Source organism: Sitodiplosis mosellana, unplaced genomic scaffold (assembly GCF_009176505.1).
Source record: "Sitodiplosis mosellana isolate CC-2019 unplaced genomic scaffold, AAFC_SMos_1.0 Smas_scaffold_1, whole genome shotgun sequence".
NCBI lineage: Eukaryota > Metazoa > Arthropoda > Insecta > Diptera > Cecidomyiidae > Sitodiplosis > Sitodiplosis mosellana.
In genome coordinates, this window is record NW_022595244.1 from 12,422,596 (window position 1) to 12,450,098 (window position 27,503).

Below are 27,503 nucleotides of genomic sequence, written 5' to 3' on the forward strand. Positions count from 1 at the left end.
TGGTTGTAATAAATTTCTATATTGTTTACATAACAGAAAATGCGGCGAAAAACGACGCAAAGGTAGAACTTTTTAAATGAATTCTCATTAATTACCTGTCTTTGTCGCTGGATTTAAAGTTTCCTCGACCTGTAAATGCAAAAGGAGAAGAAAAATGGTATGAAAAATCTTGGAATTTAACCTCCCTCTCTATATATATTTAAATTAAGATTAATGCGAGTGAATGTGCCACTCGTGCGTATTTATTCAAATCTACGGTCATTAACTAGCTTGCCAAAGGTGACAAAGGTCATGCTACCTTATCAGCAATCAAATCATTGCTTCTATATTTTCTTCCTCTCTCTTTCCCCTTCTCTTTCTCTTATTCAGCTCAAGTAATTACATAAAGTGGTGAAAAAGCTTTAGTGCTACTAGATTTTTTTCCCAATTTTAAAGCAATCAATTTGCATTTAATTTTATAACGCTTCAGTGATCTCTTAAAGTCCATGAGAAAAAGTGCAGCATGTGATGCGAAAATAAAATGAAAACATATTTCCCAAACATGAACATAACAAGTATAATGATGCAAGCGCATAATAAATGAATCACCTTTCATCAACGGCAAACTTGGTGCCAGCAGCACCGTTCCAATATTTGCATTTGGATGGTGTCACTTTTGTGTGGAAAATGCTTTTCGGGCTAAATTGTACAGCAAGACCGCTGTGAGCACATAATGCAAAGGGATCGGAACTACCAGAAATTGAAATTTACAATTGAGCATTCGCATCGATTGGCAGTAACCATGTTTGCCAAGTGCAATAAAACAAGGTGTTTGCATACGAAAATAATGAGAGTAGAAAAAGGCTATGGAAATTGGAAAGTTGTTCAGCATATGATTCGGTCGAGTTGACACCGTCTACTAACACTGTTTTCGCTGGTTAAACCGAAACACACACACACACACAATCCGTTGGGAACAAATGTGTGTGTATGGATACAATGGAAGTTGTAACCGGGAATTTATCAGGAAAATCTTCAATTCGCTTGTGATATTTTCCGTGGTTTGTTCACTGATATCCCGCTGTGCTTCACTTCTGAGTTACTACAATGTAATTTCATGTGAACAGAATTCGGTTAAGCGATTGGGTTGAACAACAAAATTTCAAACAAAATCCATTGATGATGATTAAAGCGACTCTTTCAAAGCACTCATTTTCACGAAAAAGATGTCATTTTTATTCTGATTCCCGTATTGCCATGCATCATTTGCATTCTGAAAATAAGCTCTGGGTGGGCTTTCATTAAAATTACAATGAAAAATTTCATTTTTTTATCAAATGGATAGCAGTTTGCCAATTTGAAAAGCATATTCCGCATTGACTGAGTTTTGTGCTTTGTATCTCTTGACTAAATCATGTTCATTTATGGTTACCGCGCTGGTAATCGTATTTTTCTCCTCAATTAAAACATAGAATTTGCGCTTTTTACATTTTTGTTTTCATTTTCTACATATTTCTTCTAAAAACGTGAAAGTTTTCGTCAAGATAAAACTCAATTTTATATTTGATTTCATGCCATTGAGTGAACTGCATTTTTTCTAGAATTTCTTTCTATTCATAAACTAGAGTAGCATGACTGGCATTCATTATCTTTACTGTGCATTGGACTGTGAAAAATGGTTTGAATTTCACTTGAAATGATACTAATAAACAAGATGCAAACTTACCTTTGAAGCAACATTTCCTCGCTCGAATCGCATAGATGCACAAGCAAACGAAAAGCAATACAGCTGTCAGGCATCCTCCGGCAATCCCAAGCAAATAGCTCATTTCCATTGGATCTTTACGATTATTTTCCATGGCATTCATAATTCACATATTCAATGTGTTTGTTTTGGTGGTTTTTTTTTTGTTTTTCGTTGCGCGTCCAATAAAAGTGGAAAAACAGGGATAAAGAGAAAAGTAAACAATTAACAAAAGTTCTGTATGGCAAAAAAGACGGCAATGAATGGAAAAAAAACGTCCAGATAATACAAACAAGAATCCTACAAAGTGAAGTCGAATGACGAATCAAAATGAGTTGAAAAACAGTTGGAATTAATTATAGATAGCTCTTTTGAATAATTGATTTCAGGTTGAATCGAATCCCGGTCGATAGACAGGGAATAAAAATAGCCAACGACAAAGCAAAGCAAAGCAAAGCAAAGCAATATTCTCGTAGAGAGTCAAACCAAACGGAGCGCGATTACTGTCTGATAGATAGAAGCCTGAAGTTGTTTAAATAAACAGCCACAAACACACACACACACACACACACACACACACACACACACACACACACATGATGAGGGTATTCATCATCGGGTGTGCGTTCAGTAGAATGGAAGAAAAAAGTGTGGGGACGTATGTAAACAGACACATCATCGCTCATTTCATATGCTCAGTGATAAGGCACACATTTAATAATTAATCAGATGTTAATTTTTGGCTTTTACTGTTCGCGTTTCGATGTGTGTTGAGCCAGTTTTGTTGGATGAGTAAAAAAGTTCAGCATGCTTAATGAGTGTTACATCTGCGAACTTATGTCAATATCTTTGTGCACGTGCACGTGTGCATGTGTGAGAGAGAGTGTGAGTGATATTGAAAAGTTGTTAAATTTTAAGCGGCAAACATATACATTCCCAGTCCTTTTCACCGACAACGGACCAAATTTATTTTTATTTCAACGCAACGACCAAATAATTCGTCATGTTGTTTTTTTTCTCGTTGTTGTCGAATACAGCATTGTAAACATGTTGACTTTATGAAACATTTTATACGTATACACTTAGCTCTAATGGAGCAGAATTCGACTGAGTTGAAATTGTCATATCTTTTTAATTTTTAATTATGATTCAAAAGATTTTTAATGTTGTTTTTGTGTTTATACCGTTTATACCGAACAACAAAAAACAGTATACTGTTCATAAAGGAGAACTAATCGAATTGAGCTACTCTTGAAAAGCATGACTGTTCACTCTTGGTTTGCAAACGACAAGACTTTTGTGATTTTCTATGCACGAACAGGAAAGACAGGAAAACATGAAACATTTCAAAAGCAGTCAGTAAGTTGGTAGCATCTCAAAGGCTACAAGCGTCAACTTCAATTGCTCGATCATTATGAATAAAAGAGAGATTTTTCACTTCTAGTGGCAGCGACATTTTGTACACTGGTGATGAGTTTAAATTACGCTCGTGTTGTGAACATAAATATGTACAAATAAACAAGAACCCGAGCGAGCGAATATAAATGACGTGCGCGCATGAAAATATGAAGTGAACGAGAATTCATTTTAAAAGCGAACGAAAAAAAAACCATTTAATTTTTCCACATCGATGATTTATCATTTTACTCCAAATGCATAACACTTCACCGAATAAATTACGATATGAATATGAATACAAATTCCGAATCGAGTGAATTGTGTACCGTTTTGTAAGGAAAGTACCGGATCACACATCGAAACCATAAGAGAATCTCCTTTTTCCATTTCGTTTGACTGCTTCATTGAAAACTCAGTCTGGAAAGCCTTAAAGTACACTCACGTTGTCGATATACGCTATTCTTCTTGCGCTTTCTTTCTTTTCTATTGCCTTGTGGCAGCACTGCGTTTACGTCAAAAGACGTGCGCATAATTTATTTTTAATTTTTCTTTGTGAATTATTGATCGCGATATGAATTACGTGTGAGTGAGTGTGTTCCGAACGCAAATGAGAAGCCATAGCAAATATACCGGTTCAAATGTGTTCATTTATAGCTCTGTTGGGTAAATGTTCTAAATAAGGACAAAAATAAAACACTCGTTGCAAATGTGTTTTTCCAGCATTCATGATAAAATATAGACGAAGAAGAACGCGAACTTTTGTTTGATGTTTTTCCATAATTTAATGCTAAAGCGCAATTGCGTGAATTTTGACGAGACTCTCAAATGGATAATGAATATTATCTTCGGCTATAAAGTTCATTGGCTCAGTAATTCCAGGAATGTTGTTTGTGAGTGGGTTCACCGTCGTGTCAGATGGCGATTATTATTAGTGATATTTTTGTTCAATCGTTAAATGAACACGTTATAAACAGACACACACACTCACACAACTAGAACCATTTCTCGGTAATGTGGAGAATTTGATTATCATTATTGTTATAAGTGGCAATTATTACTATTGATGCTAATGAGAATAATTTACATTCCGTGTTCAAGGAAATTCTGATTAATTTTCGTATCGGTTTGAAAAAGGAAGAATGTGCAGTGTACACCGTACTGCTTGAAATTCATTGAATTATTCATCAACTCGCATAACTCGCTTGACCCGAGCAATTCGAAGAATGCCAGAGTCGCTTTCATTCTGAATCGATTGAATTCCTTGTTTTCCAAAGAAAATAACAACTCATTTGAGACGACATAAATAAACATCAACACATTCAAAATTAATTTGATTTTTCATTCGAACCAAACTCAAAGGAAGAAGAAGAAGCTGACCAATAAACTAATCAAACTGCAATTGAATAAACCATAAAATTAAGTAAGTTTAATGAAAAATAAATTGGGAAAAGCACCTGTGAACATACCCTCGACGACCAAATTAATTGCGTGTCGATCGATACCTCGTTCATTTTCAACGACCAAATAGTATGGTCGCGAATCATGAATATCGGCCTTATCAATATGCAATGTGGCTAAATAGCAATCTTCTCGCGAATCTTGCGATAGCTCATCGACATGATATCGCTCTGGAAAAAAGACAACACACAGAAAATCACGTTAGAAAAAAACCACAGCGCGCAAATCATTGAAGTGTAAGAAATTCCAATGATTTTGCTTTTTGTTTAATTTTACACGAGATGAAAAAATTTTGGTTTTTTTTTTGTATGTACCGAATCCAGCACCGGCTTCTAATCGCAATGAACCCCATTCCCAGGCCACGTGTCGTGGTCTTGGATCGGCACAAACGATTAGCGTTAACATTGCTTCTTCGCCTTTTCGAACGGATACTGTGTGTGAAGATGGATGCGAACGCAATACTTGGGGTGCACCTAATTACGTACAAACAGGTGAAAATAAGTTTTGCAGTTAGTTTTCAGTTTGAATTAGTAGTTTTATAATTGCATTGTTTTTTTCTCTATTCTCTGTGGTGATTTATTTAAATGAGACCGAGATCACTCACCGACTACTTGCAGACTCACGGGTTCAGAGGCCACTGTCCTCTCTTGACCGTTGATGTAATTCGTTGCTCGGCACTCGTATTCACCCTGATAGTCGTAAGTTACATTGTCAATGACCAAACGTGATTCATGACCTCGTTCCAAGTAACCAGACTTCATACGTTGATACCATTTGAATGTAGCTGGTGGATTCGCCTCTGCAACGCTATTTTTTATGAAACAAAAAAATCAATATTATCAATTGTTTTCGTGAGAATAAGCCATCAATAAAAAAATGGAATAATGAAATTATAAGGTGAAACAGTCTCTGTACGTACCATTCGAACGCCGCGGGACTGTAGAGCGGTGCAGTTGTTAAACGATCTGGTCCGGCCGATATGATTTTCGGTGCATCTGCACGTCGGTGTTGCAAAAAAAAAAAAAACAAAAATCAATAAATACCGCTTAATTTATCATCATTTATCAAATGGAATGAAAACAAAAATCGAACTTTAATTGGCATTTCGCTATGAATATTAGCATAATTTGTAGAATTTATTGCTGGCCGATGCAGTAAAATTCATATAATCCGTCAGCGTTCCGTTCGAAATGCAATAAAACTTGATAAATATTCTGCAAATAGCCATGAAACACTTGAATGCAAGTTTCTATTCACGCGTGCAAACTTGAGAGTTTTCCCCTTTGATGAACGATGAAAATTAACTTTCCACTCAAACAAACAGTCGGAGTAATTTATCAAATGAACATGCTGAACGAACTTTATTACATGACGGCCTGAGTACACGGGGGAATCTCTCTTGTCGTCGTCGTAGTCGTCGTCGTCGTTGCCTTTCGAAACGATTAAATGTTTATTTAAATGTGATCGATCCGAAAACAAATGGAAAATGAAATGTTTGAAGCGAGTTCAATAAATGACTCTTGACATCGCAGCTTAAGTGAGCAAACATTGCCGCTTGGATGGCAAGTGAAAAGAAATTATGTTGTGAATTATTATTATTGCACATTTGCATCGTCTGATGGGATACTCGGCGCTCACTTTGTGCTTTCACACAGCGATCCAGCATCAGCGAAATATTTAATCTGATCTCTCTTTCTCATTTTCTATTTAATCATTCTTTCCTTCAACATTCAAACCATCTTTCCGTTGCTGTCTGTCCGGTTATATTTTATGTTCACGAGCCATACTTCCGACGCGCCGGTATCAGCCCAATATCATTCACCATGTCTGTACGGATGTTTTCTGTCATTTTACTCATGCAGAAAAGCTTATTTACCAGCCACGCACAATTTTCCTCGATAAGCAAAAAAATATGTTTGAAGAAAAAAACGAAGAAGCAAAATAAACAGCAGATAAAATAGCGCAGTAACGTTGGAATAAATTTTCTCCGGCGAAACGAACGAAATGCTTAAAAATCGCTTCGATCATCGTCGTGCTCGTGATGCGTATTAAAAACACCATTCAATATTGGCACTTGTCCAATCGTTGTCGAGAAGACAAGTTTGCGAATGAGACTGGGCGAGCGAACGTGTTAAAGGGAAAGGAGACAATCAATAGAGACGCAAAGTGAAAATATCAACGGGATTTTTTTTTCTCGTTCCTTCAACTGCTTTTGTGTGAATGGGAATTTATTGCGTAATAAAGATATCAGATAAAAAAATATTTATATTTTGTGAATTCACATTTATCGCAATGTATGTTCAGCGCTTGTATCGCATTTATTTGAACAAAGTGTACTTAAATTCGCGCGCGATATGTGTATGTTCGATGGTTGGGACAAATGCACGAATGCGGAGTATGAAAATTTATGCACGTACATTTTTATAAAATGGTGTACGATCGCGCTCGCAATGGGCATAGAGAGAGAGAGAGAGCCCAACAAAACAAATAAAAAAGCTTCGAATAAAATGAGCGTAATACGGATATAAAATGAGCACGCACGACGCGCTGTGTATGCAAAAGCGAAAAATGCTTCGAAAACGGTTCGACTCATCGTCGTTGCCGAGAGAGAAAAAAAACCTGATTTGTCGGTATGAAGCACGCGAGAAGTGTGCAAAATAACATGGCTGGCGCAAAAATGTGTATGTATGCATAGGCAATAACAGCCAATTTCATTCGACGATTTCGTTTCCTTTTCCGATAAAAATCGACATAATTTTCACTATTTTTCCGCCTTCCAACATTTCAATTGGCTTTGATTGCGAGAAATGTCTTTTTCTTTACTTTTCGCCGTTTCGCAGACACTTGAAAACTTCGGTGAAATATAAAATTGCCATTTTCATCGACAAAAAAAAGAGCTTTAACTTCGTTCCTTTTTTTTCACTGTTCGTTCTGGAAATTTGAGAAAATTGCATGACATTAAGTCATTTGCAGTTATGTCATTTTCTCGGAATGGCGTCTTCTTCTCAACAACAACAACAACAGCAACAGCAGCAGCAACAACAACAATCAATAAACCGCTGCACATTTCCAATGGTAATCGTCCTTTATTAATGCCATCACAACACGACAACTCGACATAAACCTCAGACCAATTCATTCAATGGCACATATTACCATAATATCATTCGGATTAGTTTATGTACAAATTTTGAAATAATTTGAAATAAAGTCATTGTTGTGAAGTGGTTTTCTCTCATGTGGCGATGGAAAAAAACCCTTTCATTCTCCAACCCCAACCTCTACTTCAGTTGAATTCTATTTGAGCTTGGCATTTTACTTACATTTAATATCCAATTGAACAGATAATTGTTCCGAGCTTCCAACTGAGTTCTGTGCTTGACACGTATACAAACCGGCATCACGTCGTCCGACTGGTCTCAGTTGTAACGTTTCCTGTGCACGCACAACCAGCAACATCGGCAGCAGCAGCAGCAAGGCAAATAGAAAAACAAGTAAAGAGAAAACATCGTAATTGTTATTATTTCTGGTGATTTATTGTCAAAACGCTTCTTATCTAGAAACATGTAGCGAGCGTGTTGTTGGTTGAACAAAACGGGCAGAAACACACAAACCAAAATGGCAACTGCAGACATTCATACCGTATATTTAATAGAATTAAACATTTTGGCTGTGTTTCAGAGTTTCGAGAATGCGGTGGTAATAGTATTCGTTTTTCGATCGAAATTGAATTGTTGGCTTTTCATTGTGCGGAAACATTCGAGTTCACGGCATCAATAAATTAATATCGAACGAGAAACGAATGAGGAGACGAGAAAGCGAGAAAAAAACGGACCACATTAAACGTTGTACTTACTTGTAAACTAGCTATTTCGGATCGTCCGGCACGTTTCCACACGATGCTGGCCGGTGGATTTGCATCGGCTTCGCAACGCAAAACTAACGAGTCTTTACCTTCTTCGAGATCGATTTGTGGTGCGCCGAGTAATCGAACCGTGGGCGGATCTATTGGTATTGCAAAAATGATAAAGGAAAATGTCCAAAAATAAGCATAAAAGCCAAAACGGATATGCTGTGCTGAAAAATGTGTCACCCACAGAGACAGCTAAATTATGATCGTCGTGTTCCGTTTTGCAAGGCGCATTTGAATATACACTATACACATGAAATGTCATTGAACGACCAAAACACACTAGGTTCAAGATATGTTTGAACGATTGTGTGCAAAATGCGATAACAATATGCAGTTCGGTGCTGCACTCGCAATGGGATGGTGGTTTTCGAAATGGAATGGAATTGAATATTGAATTGGATGGTTGGCTGGTTGGTTGGTTAGTTGGGTGAGTTGGTAGCAAAGTATTTTAGCAATTGTTACTTACATTTGACATCCAATTTTGCGTCCACCGATAACGATTTGGCTGCATATGATTCATGGAGCGCAACACATTTTATGGTTTCACCATGACGCTCTCGAGTCGCTGGAATTTGAACAATCGATGTGGCTGACCACGTTCGATTATTACCTGTTTCACGTTTATTTGTTTGAGTATGGAGCGGCTGTAATTCTTGATCGCCTGCATTATTTTCCATTCATTTTCGCCAAAAAAAAACACACCAAATGCAAATGATACCAAATCGATGAAATTGCACCCGAAATACCAGTAGCAGCAGCAACAGCAGCAGCGACAGCGGATACATAAAACAGATTCATGGAAAGGAAAGCACAACAAAAAAAAACGAATTGTAAAGAATGTTTCGATTAATTTATATGCAAATTCTCTGGGGACATAAACACAAACCGCACTCGTACCGTGAATTGAAAATTAATTTTCGCATTTGCGTTTTAATCGTAATTCCATTGAAGTGGAAAATTGCAATTTTACACCAATGACATGACCGAAAATCGTACTGGAAATACTCTTTTGAAATTTGAGTTGATAAAGCATTCAAAGCTTGGAAATTAATTACTGTGGACGAACCAACCACTTTTATCGCTAAACCACACGCACGCATATACAGCGAATAATTAAGTTCCAATTAAAAATGCATAAAAATGAGAAGTGCTGTTACGTTTGAAATCGGGTGTAGGAGCAGCACAGGAAAAATTCTTTGAAAAATAAGTCAATTAAGTGCACATAATTTGCATTCTTGATGAGCAATTTCAGTCATTTGTTTGGATCCACTTTTACTCATCTATCATTTTTCATAAAGTAGTCAAAGAATTTTCCCAACAATTTTATTTAGCATCGTTTGCTTCGTCGCTCTTTTTCTTAACTTCTACTTCTTTTTCAGTTTTTTTTTTTCGGTTGTTTCTGAAACTCACAAAATTTGAGATTTTTCTCTGCCATCAATTTAAAATTGCACAAACAATTTTCTTTTACAACTTGAAAAGTTTTCTTAATTTTTTTTTCTCCTACTTTACGCCATGTTCCTTGATAGCGTTTTAATCATGACCATATATTTTCCATTTCCCTATCGACAAACCGGAGAAGATTTTTCATACTTTTTCGAAAAGCATCGACGAACCAAAAATAAAAACCCGGAGAAAGAGAGAAATTTATTGGCCATTTAATCGCTCGCTCGTGCAGCAAAACAGATTTTATGATAAATATAATTTTTTCTCCGTAGCCTCTCTCTCTCTCACTCTCTGTCTTTCTCTCGCGCAGAAACGAACGATCTGCTGTGGCTAATGAAATGAATACGAGGCAAAATATGTAAAAGCAACAGCCGCTGGAGCGAAACCTTATTTCCCATATTATAAAAAAAACGTAGCGAGAGAGTGAGAAAGGAATCAAAGTGCCGTTTCAAGTAAACGGTATATATTTTTCCATAGTAGTTTGGCTAAATCCCGTTTGCATAGTAAAAAAAAGGAGCACAGGCATAGCGTGGCTTCGATAAAATGAATGTTCGTAATAATTCATCCATATGTGCAGCCCTATTTGAGAAGGCCGGTATGTGGCACCAGTTCTGGTTTCCACACACACACACACTCCAATGAGATATGAGGTCAACACTATAAAATGTGCTGCTGTTGTGCGCCCCGCCATGTACACATAAAAGATATGGCTGCATCGACAGCTACGAAGAGTGTGGCCATTTCACGTTAAAACAACTTAATTAAAACACAACACACAACAGCAAACTTTTGCAATTCATACGAGTGCGGCTGGGTTTTGGTTCTTTCATCCTCTCGTCGTTGTCGTCGCTGTCGTCATGCCATGACGTTCAATTGTTCAACACTTACCCAACAACCACTTAATTTTTGCTGGGGGATTGCCTGCAAAAAAAATAACGTAAAAAGTATTAAAGAATAAGTATGGTTAAGATTTAAAATTGACAAAGCTCAACATTACCGTAGTGGGAAACACAGCTAACGGTGGCCACCGCTTTCGAATCAACAGTTACATTATGGCCAGGTGGTACTTGAAGGCCTTCGTGTTCGATTTTTGGTCGTTGTGGTGCAGCTGCAATGGAAAGAAAAGTGAATAAATTTTACTGTATGCTTTAAAAAAAAACGTGGAAGTTGAACGGAACAATCTTGACTGAAAATATTCCGATAGAAAAAGGAATGGAAAAAAAGTGCGACGAGTAGACATGGCAAATGTGAGAGAGAAATGTTCGAGATATTGGAATTTCAAATGGTTGGTCAAAGTGCTTGAATATAAGTCGACAAAAATGAGATGAGACAGATTGCTTATAACAATGATCTGGACGCTAGACGACTCGTTTTTTTTCTGTTTTCGACATTGTTTAAAAGTGGAAAATCAGCCATTAATTCGTCCATTGCATTTGATGGAAAAATTCTCTTGGTCTTCTTGGTGCGACAGAGAAAAAGAATGTTTAAAATAATTGTATTTAACATAAAACCTTCTGCTTATTGCTACTCAATTTCATGGCACTTGTTTGCCACGGCTTTTCTTTTCTGTTGATATCTCTTGCAAGCGAAAAAAAAAAATGCCATAAGACTTTTGCTCACCATTGAACTTCGAATTTTAATACGTAAATACTAAAAGCCTTGTGAAACGTAGTCTCCTTCTGTATTTTCAAAGACAAGAAAGATAAACGTGGAGTAAAAAAAATTGAAGCTAGCCAAAAGTATCTCAGCTATTCTGTGCGTTCAAATGGTAAAGCTTACAGACAAAAGGCTTTTATACCACACAAAAAACTCGACATTTCTCAACGATGTACTTTTTTGTCTTTGTAAACAAGATTCTCTCACCATTTTTGCATCGACCAAAAAAATTGCACCGCCTTTTTCAGCCGGTTTTGAGCTGGCTTTGTGAGTGTGTGTGTGTGTGTTTTTGGAGCGTATAATTATTTTTGGTTTTAATAAGAAAACTCCGTGTTCGCCACAGTGTGTTTATATGTTTTTGATAGTTCCGCCATGTTGTAGCTTCTTATTGTGCCATGATACCCGCTTATTTATTTCATTTCGTTGTTGCTTCACTCTCTCTCTCTTTCTCTCTCTCTGTTGGCCTTATTTCATTTAAATTGTACCCGGGAACAACACACTACCGAAGCCAAACAGTGAGAGAGAACGACTTTAAAGCGGCAAGATGAATGCGATACAAAGCACATAAAAAATGTTGAAGCAAGAGCAAAAAATTCTGACTTTGACTATTTTTTTTATCATTGGAAGGAATTGTCGAGCTACGAAAATAAAATCCAAGCGCTTCTTTAATGTGTGATCGAATCATGAGAGCGTTCAAATGCATAGGAATATCAAGTTGATGCAGACTAAAATATGAAAAGCGAGAGAAACGAAGCCAGAATAACGAGAAACACAACCATAAATATAATACGGAATTGCGTTGCGCGCTGCATCCACAGCATGCTTTTATGAATAGTTCGTTTTTTTTCTGCTCGATCCTTGCATTTTCTGCACGCTGCCTCTGTTTATACTATGTTTAGCGAGAAAGTGAGAGAGAGCTACTTGGGCACTGGCAATTTATTGTGTCTGTATATTTTCGTTGGTTTCGGCGCAACGTTGTTGCGTCGCATTTTTATTTTCAAACAAATCGAAAGTGCTATTTTTCATCTTTGTACTTTTGCACGTGGTTTATTTCGTTGTTTTGCTGTAATTTATATCTACTGTTTGGATGGTGTTTACGCGGAAACATTCAAGTTGAAAACACAAAAACCAAATGGCGAAATGGCGAAATGGCGGTCATTTTTTTCTTTCTTTTGTCGGAGCAAAAAATGCCTCAACCAAAATTAATAGGTCATTTTCTTTCGTAGTTTCATTGGGAAAAACTTTTCTTTTTTATGACCAGAAATGAGCAGCCCAACAAACCTCGTAACCAAAGATGGTACAAAGGACGTTTTTTTAGCGCATGTTTTCGCTTTTTTTTTCTTATTCTTGAATTCAAATGAAAAACAAAATGGAGCAAAACATGAGTTTCGCTTCACATTTTACCTTTGACTTTTCAATGTACTTTTGTGACGCCACTTCCTTGGCTTTTTCCATTTGAAAAGGATGTGCTCGGTACTTTTTTTTTGATAGCGTTGTAACATGTACACCTCAAAAGGCATTGAAACGAAATGTCAGTTCCACAAAAGCTGTTGTATGCTCTTTGTTTATTGACGGGTGAAAATGGTGCTCAAATTAATTTGTCGAAGCATCGCATGTTTGAATGACGTTGTTATCAGATATTCGGCAAACACAAATTATACGCGTCGTATTGATTTTGAATACGTTCTATTTATTTGCCCGACTAGACTCTTGAACTTTAACTTCCATATACGTACTCCATGATCCGTACCGACTACCGCAAACAGCGAATGAATAGCACATAACGACCGTTAAATCAACTCTGAATATCAAGAGTATGCCTCGTGCTCGAAATTCATTTAGAAGGTGAAACGTACCTGATAGCACGGCGTACAAATTAAATAATTTCATTTCAGAGTGCTTCTGGTTAAGCTTCTCAATATATTTAAAACCAATTTACAAGTTGATGCCCGTCGCCCCACATCTTCACTTGACGCAACGAATCGTTTTCTGTGTCAGTCATTTGTTGAAATTTTCATTTGAATAAATTGTTTATTTATCTGTGCCAAATTATACCGAAGTTTCAAGACGACTTGTTTGAAAACTTTTGCGAATGCATTCGATCAATATGTTTTTTTTTTTTGGTGGGTCGTGTTGTCTGAGATACCAAAACATTTGGCGCGCCGTTTCACAGACGTTTCTTCTTTCTCGTTCTTTCTCTCACGCATAATATTTCAGTTTGGTCAAGGTAAGTGGATCAATACGGTGAAGCATACTAAATTCAATTCAATGCGCCATTCCTTCAGTTTTGCTTACACTGCGACGAAACAATTAGATTTGGCATGGCCGCAATGAATAATCCCTTCGTGAAATGACCCAAGTTTTCTTCAATTCAATTGTGTCTTATCCATGGCTTAAGATAATGTGAATGAAATCCAATTAGTGAGGTTGCGTAAATAGCGTGCGGTTGTGCTTAATTTGGCGCGAGCTGAGTTTTTCAATCTCGATTGCATAATTGGTCGATTTAATAAGAATTAAGCTCCCATTCGCCCATTTACCTGATCACAATTCAAAAATTTAGCCATTTTTTAATTGGCTTTTGAAAATTCACCAAGTAAACTCCCTCTAATTGTTCACAATGTGAAGCATATAATTGGTTCGGCTTCTTTTTTCAAGTCTCGCCACGAAAGTATTTTTCCCTAGATTTTTCCACTTGGTCTCATTGTGGAGCTGGGGGAAGGTTGTAACGAGACCAATTTTAAGAAATAACTTTTTCAAAAAAAAGCCCACAAATTACACGTCTGAGCTCATTCGAAGTCACATTTCCAGCCACATTCATCAAATAAAATTGTATCGAATTTTCTTCTCATTCCTAGTAGTGGCGTTTCTTTGTTGATCATTTGAAAAAATTGAAAAATAACAAATAAATAAGTCAATGAAAAAGGAATTTGTTTGAAGACTTTTTTCTCTTCGTTTCTTTGTGCCATTTTCTTTCATTCTTTTTCTTCATTCGATATAAATTTCGACCGCCTTTTTTTCCAGTTCAAAATATAATATTGAGATGAAAAACTTTTGTATTCTTGACTAAATAAAATGGTTATTTGTTGGTTTGTGTGTTTTTCTAATTTAATAAATGTGTTCTTCGCGACACATTCTTGTGCGAAAAATAAGTTTGAATCGAACATCATTGGGCCCGATTATATTGCTAAAAAATCACAGAAGCACATCTATGAAGTCAGAAAAATTGTGAATGTGTGCGAGCGTGTGTGTGTGTGTGTGCTTCACAAAGTCTGCAATTGCTACGACTTTGTTGGTATAATATATGTTCCATTGTACGTTACATACGTATGAATGGAATGCTTCCGTTGTACCGAATGAAAGAGCATCGATCGTTGTTGTTGTCGTCGTCGTCGTCGATGACATTGTGGGGTCGATGTGTGAGGCCGGGTGACAAAAGTGTAATTTCGCATTCAAAACGAAAGCGCATATTGGAAATGGACACGAGTCATTGTCGAGCGATTGTAGCCAAAGTAGTTTTTGTGATAAGTTTTCAAACTGAATGTCCTCGTCCATTCAAAAAGTAAAACCATTACCTTTCGCAAAGCATTTTAAAGTTGATTGAAAAACGAAGAACAAATATTTTCTGTTGAAAATGTGTTCAGCAGCGTACAAATACACAATGGCTTTGGCATGCATCGATCCATCATCAAGATCATTATTAGTGGCAGTGGCCTGAAACATGGTAAACTTTTCACACTTGTCGCTGAACAAAGCCGTTAACTGAACACATTGTATACAAATGGTGCGAACGAAAAATAGACGAATTACGACAGAAAAAAAAATGCTCGCCATTCATGCCGTTTGAATGCAAGACCATGGAAGCAATGAAACGCGTGCGACAGCAGAAGGGTAAATCGAATAAAAGCATCCTCTCATGCGGGCAAGAGAGAGAGAGAGAGAAAGCGAGAGCTATGCACACGAACGACGTATCAAAAATGTGCCTTTTCAACATAAACATTCCATTGCTTATTGAAAAACTTTATTTTCAAAACTTTTCTAAGCACTTAAGGAATGTGTGCTCCAACTTTTCTACACACACATTCATTGCCATTCTCTTGCGGAGTGTGTTGTACGACACAATATCATTTAATTTGGACACTCGTGTGATGCGGATGCTCACCGATTCCTCGATATGTTTGTGTGCGCATTTTTTTTGCTTTTCGATTTATTTTAGTTCGGGAACTATGTGTTCAGACGAGAAACGCCGACTAAATGCAATGTTCACACATTCGTTACGCTTTTGCCCTCTTCGAAATGTTGTGCTTTTATCCATGGGTTGTACTGAAGTCGACTGTCACGAACGACAGAGAACAATCTAATTCCAAGGAAAAATGATACAATTTTCCGTTCGCAGACAGAATGCGAAAAGTCAAAGTCACAGAACATTTAACAATTTTTCTTTTGTTTTTGTTAATTTATTTGTCAGAGGCGCATATTTTAGATCTTCATTTCTCTGAAGTATTCGCTTGGCATTCTCTGTTTATCAAGTTTCAAGCCCGCTCAAAGAGAGTTAAGATTTTCGGTATTTCGCCACTTGGCTGTGAACACCACAGTGATTGTTGCGGTTTTTCAATGGACTTTCACTTTCACCCGCAGACCCTTTTTTCTCGTTACTACACCAAAAAACCATTGTTTTATCTGGTTCAACACTTCTCAAATGAATATTGAAAATATTTTCACAGAATAAACTGAGAGCTTTTTTGCTCATTCATTTATTTCGCTGGTCGGACGAAAAAAATAATGTTGGTTTTGTTCTGGAAAACCATTCAGTCTTGCTGCAACGCCAAAATATGGAATTCCATGCGGATGGAATTCATTTCCAAAACGAATATTTTAGTGATGAAATGGTTATTAAGTTGAAATATTTTAGCTTTTCCGCACAGGGAAAGTAGGACGCAATTCGACACTGAAAGCTGTAGACTCTACGTATTAAAATCGTACAGCCAGTCTACTCAGTTGCGGTGTTCTTTTGTGAAAATGAAATATTTGGCGGGAGAATGCTTTTTACATGTAAAACTTACCTCGCACAACAAGTTGAACTGGTTGACTGGTTAGAGCATCTTGAGTCGTGAAATCGCTTGCAGTCACTTGGCATTCCCAGGCACCATCATCAAAGTCAATTGTTGCTGCTCGAATCCATAGTGAACAATCGCCGCCGATATGCTGGGATGGTATTCCTGGCATACCGTAAGATGTTGTTCCCGCCCATTCATACTTTTTCGGATAAATTCCCACTGGCTGTAAAATGGAAACGAAACAAAAATGATTGCGTTTAATTTTTCATCCAAAGAATTCTACGAAAATGTTATTCAAATACGGGAGTTTCAATTTTCAAATCCAAGAGGTAAATTAAATTCCGCAAAAAATGGTGTCTTCATCAAAGCTGATACCCATAATTGTAAACCAAATACACACACAAACTCAAGCTAAAAAGATGAGCCAATTGAAATGACATTTATTTAAATTGTTTGCTCGACAGACAGCTACGGTGTTGCCTTGCTTTCAACCAATTTCAAAGAGATTTATTTTACGTGATACCAAACCATCGTTTATTACGGTATTGTTGTTATTTATGCTTGTTTCGCAATTATCCGTGATTTTTACGACTTCAAGGGATGTGTCAGTCGAAAAAAATCGTAACTCGGCGCCAGAAAGATTTATAACCAACAAACGAAATTTTATCGCCAAGTGTGTGTTCATAATAAAAATAATACATCATAATCATAACGTTTCTTTACGTTTTCACCGATTCAATGAACGAACATATATGTACAATGCCTTCAACTTTTTATCAGAGAAATAAGAAAAATATGCTGGATTTGCGTGCACAAATGGTTTCGCGTTGTAATATAAGCCATAAATGGAAACGCATGTAGTGAGTGTTATATGTGTTAACCTGAGAAATGCCTGTTGTAAGACGAGCGCGCGACATTTATTATTTATGCACTTTGAGTGTCAAAATTCAGTTGGATTTCAGTTCGTCTGTGGCTGCTAATCACACGATTAGTAGATGTTTCTTGGTTTCATCGGTAGCGTATGCAAGCGCCGGAGAACAATAAAAACGCTGCAGGTACATAAACAGACATCGTATATTATTGAAGTTCGTGCTCGTTGGGACCGTGCTCTTGGCGAAATATTCAAAAAGAAATCAAGAAAAATGTTCATACAAACAGACAAATGTTCATACAATCAAAGCCCATGGAAATTCACCACAACCGACACATGATAATAATCATTGTATCACATTATATCACAGCAAGTGTGTTGTATTCATTTCGTGATAGCAGCAGCATATATAACGAGACAAGATAAAGGAGAATGAAAAAACGGTAAAAATCAAAGCACGACCAGGAGAATGGTGTACTCGCTACAACGGCGACAGCACGGATGTGAAAAAAATGGAATGAAAAGCGCGAATGTGTTGCGTAAACAATCGAAAGCGCCATATGCGTTGCGAAGCGAGCGGAAGAGGTGTTTGTGGAGCACACAGGCATGAGCATCGAGCTCGCTCTCACAAGTGTTGAGCAAGCAAATGTACAAATGCGATCATGCCAGAACAGAGGCGACTGAACGATATGCTCGCATAAGGCACGCAAAACACTCAATAATAAAATAATTTATGTAATATTTAAAGATGACATCAAGATATTTTCATTCGTTTTACGGAATATATGAATATGAAATCGGGTAATACACGATGTCTGTCCTGATGATAGTGCACAAACGGTCGCATGCCTGGCGCGAACGACGAAATGCATAAATGGGAAGGGAAATAAATCCGAGCGAAAATAAAAAGCAACACAGTGATGGAACGAAAAATACACAAAACAAATCACTTGAAGCGTTGTCGAATTCAAAATTATGCACGTGGCAATATGTGCCGTCGCCTGAAGTGTAGCAAGCATGTATGAGTGGATATGTGCGCGTGAGCTCCCTTTCATGCTCTGACTGACGCTTTCCATACTCATCAAGCAAACAAAGAAAACTGCTCTTTCAGCCGTGGCTCTTTTATTCCCATTGTTTTGCATAGTCGGGGAGCTTAAAATTTATATTTTTTCCATTGTTTTCACATTTTACACTCGGTGTTTTGTTTGATTTTTGGACTTTTTTTCCATGTGCTGTGTTACCCGTTTTTTTTTCTTGCTTTTCGTTTCGTTTTTTTTTCTTCTCCTTGAACAGTCTTTGTTTTTCTCTATTTGCATCGTTAAATGTGTAACATTCTCTCCCTCACATTTTTACACATTGTGCTCGACATATTCACATGCGAGTGTGAGCTTTCGCAGCAGCGTTTTGTTCATTTCTTATCTGTGTCCTGTTCCATTCACTACATGAAACCCAGAGCGACTTTTATGCTTTCTTCGTTCGTTTCGCTTCGTCTTGTCGTTGTTACTGTCGTACGGTGCATGTGTGTCAGCTGCTGCCCTATAAATATGTATGTTGTATTTGTTTAAATATGTACCGTATTTTTATTTCATTGCAATGCTAACATAGAATGTCGTTGTTAAAATGAATCCTAGCTAAAGGAAAACGACACAACTTGGTGAGGCTGGCAAGAATAATCTGGATATTAGCCAGCGTGCAAGGCTACAACTTTCTAATTTCCATACATTTGGAAACGACCGAAAACTATACGATGGCAAAATTGCACATTATCTCAAAGGGCCTATGGAATGCCTTAAACAGTTGTTGCTCCATTTTCTTCTCCGCTCAATTGGAAAACCGTGTGTGATTTCGTTGGGCTGGTTGTGTGTATATGTGTACTTTGCACACATTCTGATTTATACACCAAATTTCGCATTTAAATCAGTTGATTTCACCTTATTGTTCTCTATATGTTTTTACCTTATTATCCTTTTGCCATGAGCAACCGCCCCGTTTGTCTATGATTTTACATGTGAGCAGCGCATCCTCGCCCGGATTCACTTCTGTGTACTTTGGCTGCTCGGCAAATCGCTGCAACCCATAACAACCTACAACGAAAAAAAAGCAGAAAAGAAAGAGAACAAAGGGATTTATTAAAATTTGCTTTAATGGAGAAAACACTTTCTGGTTATTTAATTAGTTCAAGCTCATTAAAAGTAACACAATGAATTTCACTCGACTTTTTGCGGCTGTTTGCTCTGACGACGATACATTTACAAATGAAATTGTCAATTTAATATTCGAATAAAGAAAAAAAATCGTTAAATTATATCTACAATCTGACGTTGTCAGCTTGGAATGAAATCTGATTATTTCAGATTAAACTCTATATTGACTGAGTATAACTCGTAAAAACTCGTAATTTTTAAATAAAAGTACTGTTGAACAGGAACAAAAATGAATTTATCATCCTATTTGTAAAATCCGATCGGTTCGTCGCAATATCGGTCGTCAAAACGAAATGAGATTTATGACTTTTGTGGAATCGAATTAACCAAATCGAGACGAAATAAGAGCCAAAGAAATATGATGGGATTTTATGGCACAGATAGAGAGAAACGAAGAGAGGAGAAAATGAGCCCAGTTAATGACCAATTTTGTGCACATTTAATGAATGTCTGTTTTCGTGTGACATATTTCAGATGTTAATCGCGCCGATGCAGCAAAAATAAAAATGAAGAACAAGTAACAGACGCGCGTAACACAATTTATTAGCATAATATTTCACATGGTTTTGAGTGGCAAGAAGCTGACTCACTCACACACACACACATAAGCTCTGCTCGTAATTTGCATTTGAAAGAAACAGTAGCGTCTCACACAGCACACAATTTTAGAATGTGACGAAAAATTCCTTTGTCAAATCATAATTAACTTAAAGCCAAGAGAACAGCAAGTATTTCAAGCAGATGTCAAACAAATTTATTCGACGCCAAGTTATTATTTAATCAAATTCACGTCGCGCATGAAATACATATACGCGAGAAAGCGAGAAAAAAAATTGGCGTTGGCATTTTAAGTAAATGCAGATGAAATTTTATTATTTGCTCATGTCACATGAAAAGCGTTTGACAGTTTCTCACCGTAGGGCGGGAAAAATGGTGGCGGAATGGTTTTATTATTGCACGTCGAACGGAATTCGACAAAGTCCAAATGAGCAATCGTGATAAAGCGAAGATGGTATTTATTTTTATCAAATCTCTTGCTTTAACACGTGTTCTAATTACTGACTTGGTGTTTGGATTTAAAGTCAGTTCTGACTGTGGTGATGCACGTCTTACAATCCCACCCTCCCATTTTCGTATCGTGTACTCTATGCATGCATGCACTCTGTAATAGCATTGCGGTTATAATAAAGTTCTCATCGAATGCCAGTGCCCGCTTCAGACCTGATTAAAATTTCAAACGATACGACGAATGAAAAATGTTCAACTGCTTATATGCTATGCGCATTGGGTACGTTGCATTAATCGTCATACAGTTTGCATACCGAAATTCCATTTGCTTTACATCGCTGAAAAATATGTGGGTTTCGCGAAATATTTCCCTTTTGGTTCGCGAAATGAATTTTCCAATTACCATAGAACAATCGTTTAGCGCCCGAGTTTCATGAAAAATTCACATATTCCTATTACCTTAACGTGAGCGATGCTGGTAATTTTTCAGCTTGTGTATTCTTTTTTTTCTCATTCTCTCCCTCTATTTCGTTTTCGAAAAATCCGCGCTCCATTCACGCAGCGCAATGAAGATAAGTAAACACTGAATATTTGAAGAAAGTTCAGTGGCTGTGCATTGAATTGTGAATTTCGTTGTTCGCACATTTTCTCATGTGTGTGTGTGTGTCTGCGGGTGTACAAGAGAAAGAGGGAGAGAGAGAGAGCTAATACGCTTCATGTTCGCGTCATCATTTATATTTTATTGGGCAAATCCGCAAAGAAATGGATTGCATTGCGAAAATCCCGAGTATTTTCATCGTAAAAATGGAATCGTATTCAAGACGTGAACGATATAAACCACCAGGAAATAAAGAACAATTTACTTTTCCTTTCTGGCATGGTGCGGTTTTTCCTTGACATCTGAGTGAGTTCGAAAAAGTTCTGTGTGTGTTGATTTTTTTATTCTGCTTCCTCCCATGATCACATAGTTGTAATAATACGAGGAGTTGCTTTGAGTATGCCTCAGTTGTCGCCGTTTTGCATGGGTAATTTCAATTTTCAAGCAATGTAATCGCAAATAAATCCCTTTTTACACACATTTGATTCGCATTCGCATTCGATGATGGCATATATGTGTATGGTGCGATAAGAAAATCGTTTGATTTAAGAAGAAAAGCAAGAAAATCGCTTGCGGCTACTCGTGCGATATATTCCCCACTCATTCCATTAATCGCTGTCACAGAATTATTCATCGTTTATGGAAGTGAGGCATTTCGCACAGGGCACGATCACTCGCTCGCTCTCGTAAACGAAATGCAAATTCAATGTTTACACATTGCGAACGACCGAGCCATGCTTGAACAATTCTTCTCTCATGAACGCATTTATTTTAAACTGCTCGCAAAAGGCTAATATTTATGTAGAAGTTCCCTCAAAAAGTAACCGCAAGCGGCTTTTGCCACAGCGGCGGAGCTTTGAAACGGTCAAAGCCATAAATACTGGAAAAACACCATGAAAGTTTAAACTAGTTGGAATTCCTGTATTTCATTTTGGATTTCGGACTTTGCCACACCAATGGTGCTAGATAACTTTATTGTGGCATTTTTGGTATGTGTGAATAATAATAGTTGTCGTGACTACTAAATCGCATACATCCTCTATTCATTTCGGTTCGAAAAAGCATCGCTGAAATTTACTTCCATTTTTTTCAACTCTCTGCATGACCAAATTCGTTTTGAGCGAGAGAATTTTCAAGTGTCTTAAGACTGGATATTCGCATTTAAATGTACTTTTCCCATTTCCAGCTTATATTATGCTGTAATTGAATTTACAGAATGCGGTTTCGTTGATCTTTTGTTTCAAAGTATTTTGCAGTGCGCACAGATACTGGCTTTCGTCGATATCTTCATTTTGGTTTTGGTTTAGTTGTCGTCGTTATCGTCGGCGCAAAAGTCAAGAATTCGCACGTGAACAAAGTAGCATTTGTGGCTTTCACCACATCACAGATTAAAGCAAAATAACGATGAGGTGTATCGCATGCACATTTTCGGTTACGAATGCGGTTTCACTATATCGGATCTAATGGCTGCTTCCTGGAAGAAGAAAAAACCCACAGCCAAAGCACCAAATTTAGACAACTTTTATTACAAACGGTATTTTCACGTTTTGTATTCTGCATGGCAACGTATACTTTGATCAAGTCGGCATTCGCACAACCTTTGCTTTAACCAGCATCGAAACCGACAAAACTCGTATGTTAATTGTGTGCTTGTGTTGCTGGAACAATTGAGTGTTAAAGCGTGTATTATGTGGAAGGTGATTTGAAGCAATTCCGAGGGATTCTTCTCAATGCACGACACACATGTAAGTCTATAATCACTTCAACATCAATAAGGATTAAGTCGAAAATTTGTGCAAATTCCATTATGTTCGACGAAGCGTTTCAAATAATAACGCATTATCTCGTAGATACTTTTTTTGCACATTCAAAATCGCTCATGCTGAATTGCGACAAAAAAAAATCTTCGTTTTAATAAAGTGGTAAAAAAAAGTTCAAAGCACCTGGCGAGACACCATAAATTGTCAATCGTCTGCGTTTTTTTTTTTCACCAAAAATAAACGACTGCATAAGCACATTTTTTCCCTTTCTAAATGATGATTCCATAAACTGAATGGTATATGCACAAATTAAATACACATCCTACGGGCTAAACACAGAAAATAGATACGACCTTTTGAATAATCTCCCTCTTAAAATTGTGAACCCACCAGAACAAATGGTCGTTATGAATATTTGTAATTACTTTCAATTTTCTGAATTAGAATTTCTATTCAATGAAAAATTGTTTTTATGCAAAAGGTAAATTGGCAAAGGATATACCAGATTTAATGCTTTTTTAATTCCATTAGGCTCGTCGAGTTGTGGAGAGTATTCAATTTGCTTTTGCAAGTGACCACAAACAGCGTCGTCGCGTTGAAGTGGGTTCAAAGGCAAAATTAAAAATGCAATGATTCGCAGACATAATTGGAAATAAGGTGCAAGCGAGGACACACACACACGCACGGCACGATATCCAGTGCAACCATTCAACAATTCCAACTACGGTAATTAAGTGCATACTTGAATGGGCTGCCGCTTTCAATGGCGGGCAAGTAGAAGCAAATTGAATGAGAGCACCATGGACTAAGCTATATACGAACAGATAATCTTTCAAGTTTGTCGACTGTTTCAACAAAAGTTTTCAAGGTCGCCTTGTGTAGATTTGTCAAAGGTTTCGTTTTTCTTTCGTTCGAAGCAAAAAAGTTGTGACACATAGAAAATGAAACAAAAACGAAAAAGAAGAACCTTGGGACAGGAATTTCCATTGCTTTGCTCAATTTCGTTTTAATTAAAATAATTAAGTAAGTGAAGAGGATAGAACCGGTACTGATACTTCGACATGTTTACATGTGAATTGTGTCCCATTAACTGATGTTAAATAACGTGTACAAACTCCGTGACGAGGAAAAAAAACATATTGGTCTTGAGTATGCCTGTCGATAACTGATAAGGCAATTTATCTTGATTAAATATATTAATTGCTGAAGAGAAAAACAATGAGTCGGAAAATTGAACACGCAAAGTTGAAAAAAAAAAGTTTATGCCTTTTTATTCGGGGTTGGCCGACTTTAAAATTTTCAAATTATACAGATTTAGTAGGTTGGGAAAATTGTTGTATTGATCGTGGGAATGGTAGCCGAAAAAGTCGATTCATTGGAAAATTCTATTTTCGGTTGAAAACCATTGACACAGAAATTCTCGGAGGAAATACTCCAAATTAGTGAAATGACAGCCAACGAAAGCTACACTTATGCTGTTCATTCAACCACATTTGTTTCCATTGAATCGATTCAGTTGATTGATGAAATCACTTCATGACTACAATCAACCACTTTAAAGTACGATCAATATGTTCCAAATGTGTATAGTTATCACTTTTCATCGTCATGCAAACGTTTACACAACCTATAAGTTGAATGCTTATACAATTTCATGTCTTGTTCATTTTCATTTGTCAAATGGGTGGGAGAGAGGGGAGTTTCAGAATAATTTATCCATGGCAGCGGTCAATGAATGGATATTTTTATTGTCTCTTTCAACATGAAAAAACATAAATCTACCCAAATGTTGTGCACCGAATGTGAAATTGCAGCCAATGAACAAATGATGATCAAGTGAATACGGCGGTAAATGTTCATGGAAGTAATTTATACGGACCGATGAGAATCATTTTTGGTGCTGTTGGTTTTTAATTAGAGTTGATGTATGCATGTGGAAAAAGTGAATTCCATGGTGATTCTTTCAACGGAAATCATATGCATATATGCAAAGTGTTAGATATCTGGATTCATTTAAACAAATCCATTTATGTGTCGGTTCGAACCTTCCAAAAATATATGCCACACAATAAATAATAATATAAACTACTGTCCGAAAATCCAGTCAAACAAATACACGGAACATAATCATTTACCCCCTCCCAGAAATATTGTCAATAATGCAAATGAGTGCCAAAAATGGGTTTTTGTGCTGCTCGCTTGAAACTCGGCCATTGCACACATGCTGAGATAAATTTAGCTTTTGCTGGATTTCTATATTTGTTCGATCGAAAAGTTGCAACCACATGCTGAACGTAAACTATATTCAGTTTGTAGCGCCGTTTCGTAGTGACCGTTTTTGTCCCTCTCCCTTTCTCTCTCTTCATTTTTACTGATTTTCCAGCGTTCCAACCATTTGCTTATGCTGCTCTCTGCCAGAGAAGTTTCGATCCATCTCGCTCGCAACCATTTCGAATGGTTTGATGTACCACAGAACAAATATTGTGCACCGAAACTGCATAAAATTTACAATTACAATTTTCACGCTCACGAACACACAGCGCAAGAACCTTTTCAACGGTAATAGATTTGATTTATGTGTCCAACCACCCGCGCGTATTTTCCATTTATTGTTGGACGTGGTCTTTTTTTCACTTTCTTCGTGTACTTCAGCTCAAGCCATGCGAGCTCTTTGGCTTGGTTTGTTGGCAACATACAAAAAGCACAGCACTTTCACACACACATGCATTCGATGAATGAACCGCGTGTTTCTCTTTTTTTTCTCTACCCTAGAATACTACTGCCACAGCGATCACATTCTCTCGGTATGACGCTTTTATCCTTGCACGTAATTATATTTTATTAATGGTAAATATTGTTCGTGCGTGCTGTTTTGCTTTGTTTTGTTTTCATTTGAAATAATACTCTCCGTTATTTGTTTATATGTGTGTGTGTTTGTAAAAATATACGTTCGGTTCGTGGTTTGATGGGCTGGTGTGCCGCAATTTTTGGCCCACTGCATTCAAAATTGTAAACTAATTTATGTTCCAGTATTTACGTTGACAACGGAAGTCTATGTAAAAATAGAACAACGTTTAAAAGCCATATAATTTTACCATTTTATCGTCTGCTGTTGTGTGCGATGTTTTTGCCTGATTTTTCAATCACAGCACATAGATCGATTTCCGGGAATAAATCTGGGTTCAGGTAAATAGATAATTAATTTACAAGTTGTATTTTGTTATGAGAAAAGAGAACCATGGTTTCAACAAAGAGCCTAGTCTAAAACTGGAAAGTGAGCTACATTTAATGATTCAATATTCTACCTTCAGACACACACACACACATACACAAATTGTCATCAACCGCTCTCGTTACCGTTAGTTTATCATAACATCCGCTGATTAATTTGCGTCATTCAGTAACAGAGAACACCAATTATGGAATCTAGAAGCTAAATTGCTTAATTGCATCGACTCCTTTTCAGCCATCGATAACAATCGCCGATACACAACAACACGAACATTTTGTTGTGCGGAAAACAATGTGAATATCTAGGAGAAATATTAACAAAAGTGTGACAAACAAAATTTAGGGCGAATTTTTCGAATTTATTGCACAACAAGAGAGAGAGAGAGAGAGAGAGAGAGAGAGAGAGAGAGAGATAGAGTTTGCATACATAAAACGTAATGTACACAAAAATGTATGCAGCAGAATTTATTACACGAAAAATATAATTTGAGCTTATTGTATCGTAATTTGATACATTGACACGACAACAGTGGCGGTGGCAGTAGCAGCAACGGCAGCCAAGTAGTGGTAACAAAACGAAAACGATGAAAAAGTTCTATTGGAAAAAGTTTGCGTTTGTGTTGTTCATGTTTGTTTACTTGTTGTTTGGAAATTATTAATGCAATCGATTGTTTACTTTTATTATCATCACATTTGTCTGGTGTCGTTGTTCGCATGGAAATTACAGTGTGCAATTAAAACGATGTAAATTTCTAAATGGCCACCGTAATTTCCACATCGATAACATTGAGCATTGCTGGGGGATGCTGGGGGAAAAAAGGCGATTCGAATAACAGTAGCAAAAGCAAACTCAAACAACGTAATCGATTCCCCATTATTTTTTATTACAATGTCCAACTTCAGTTGATTTCATTGATATTGCCTGAATGGCAAGCGCTTTCATCATGGACGACATTTTTTGTTCACTTTTTTCTGGACGCTGCTTTTCCTCATCGATTTTTACTTTTCTATCGACAGCCATTTGATTTGTTTTGCCCATTTCTAAATTGCTTTCGAATGGGCCGAAAATTTTCATTTGGAATATTTTTTTTAATTGAAATTTTAGATTCTGTATACAGTGAGTAATGGTTATTTCACGTGCCATTCAAGCGACTCCTTTTGTTCCGAGAACTACTGGTATGTAGTA

At 37.0% G+C, this 27,503-nt stretch overlaps 1 protein-coding gene across 3 annotated transcripts in view; it reads right to left on the reverse strand.

The window, feature by feature from the left end:
* The window catches only part of LOC129580553 (hemicentin-2), a 140,172-nt gene that overhangs the window by 38,593 nt on the left and 74,076 nt on the right, over window positions 1-27,503 (reverse strand). For all 3 annotated transcript variants that reach the window (XM_055471078.1, XM_055471080.1, XM_055471081.1), the window contains exons 3-15: window positions 19,473-19,600; window positions 16,652-16,868; window positions 10,933-11,043; window positions 10,824-10,856; window positions 8,959-9,153; window positions 8,436-8,584; window positions 7,903-8,014; window positions 5,499-5,574; window positions 5,184-5,386; window positions 4,894-5,052; window positions 4,576-4,749; window positions 1,706-1,819; window positions 96-129 (exon numbers count right to left, since the gene is read on the reverse strand). In XM_055471078.1, the coding sequence (XP_055327053.1) occupies window positions 96-129; window positions 1,706-1,819; window positions 4,576-4,749; window positions 4,894-5,052; window positions 5,184-5,386; window positions 5,499-5,574; window positions 7,903-8,014; window positions 8,436-8,584; window positions 8,959-9,153; window positions 10,824-10,856; window positions 10,933-11,043; window positions 16,652-16,868; window positions 19,473-19,600 (1,705 nt within the window). The remainder of the gene's footprint in view (window positions 1-95; window positions 130-1,705; window positions 1,820-4,575; window positions 4,750-4,893; window positions 5,053-5,183; window positions 5,387-5,498; window positions 5,575-7,902; window positions 8,015-8,435; window positions 8,585-8,958; window positions 9,154-10,823; window positions 10,857-10,932; window positions 11,044-16,651; window positions 16,869-19,472; window positions 19,601-27,503) is intronic.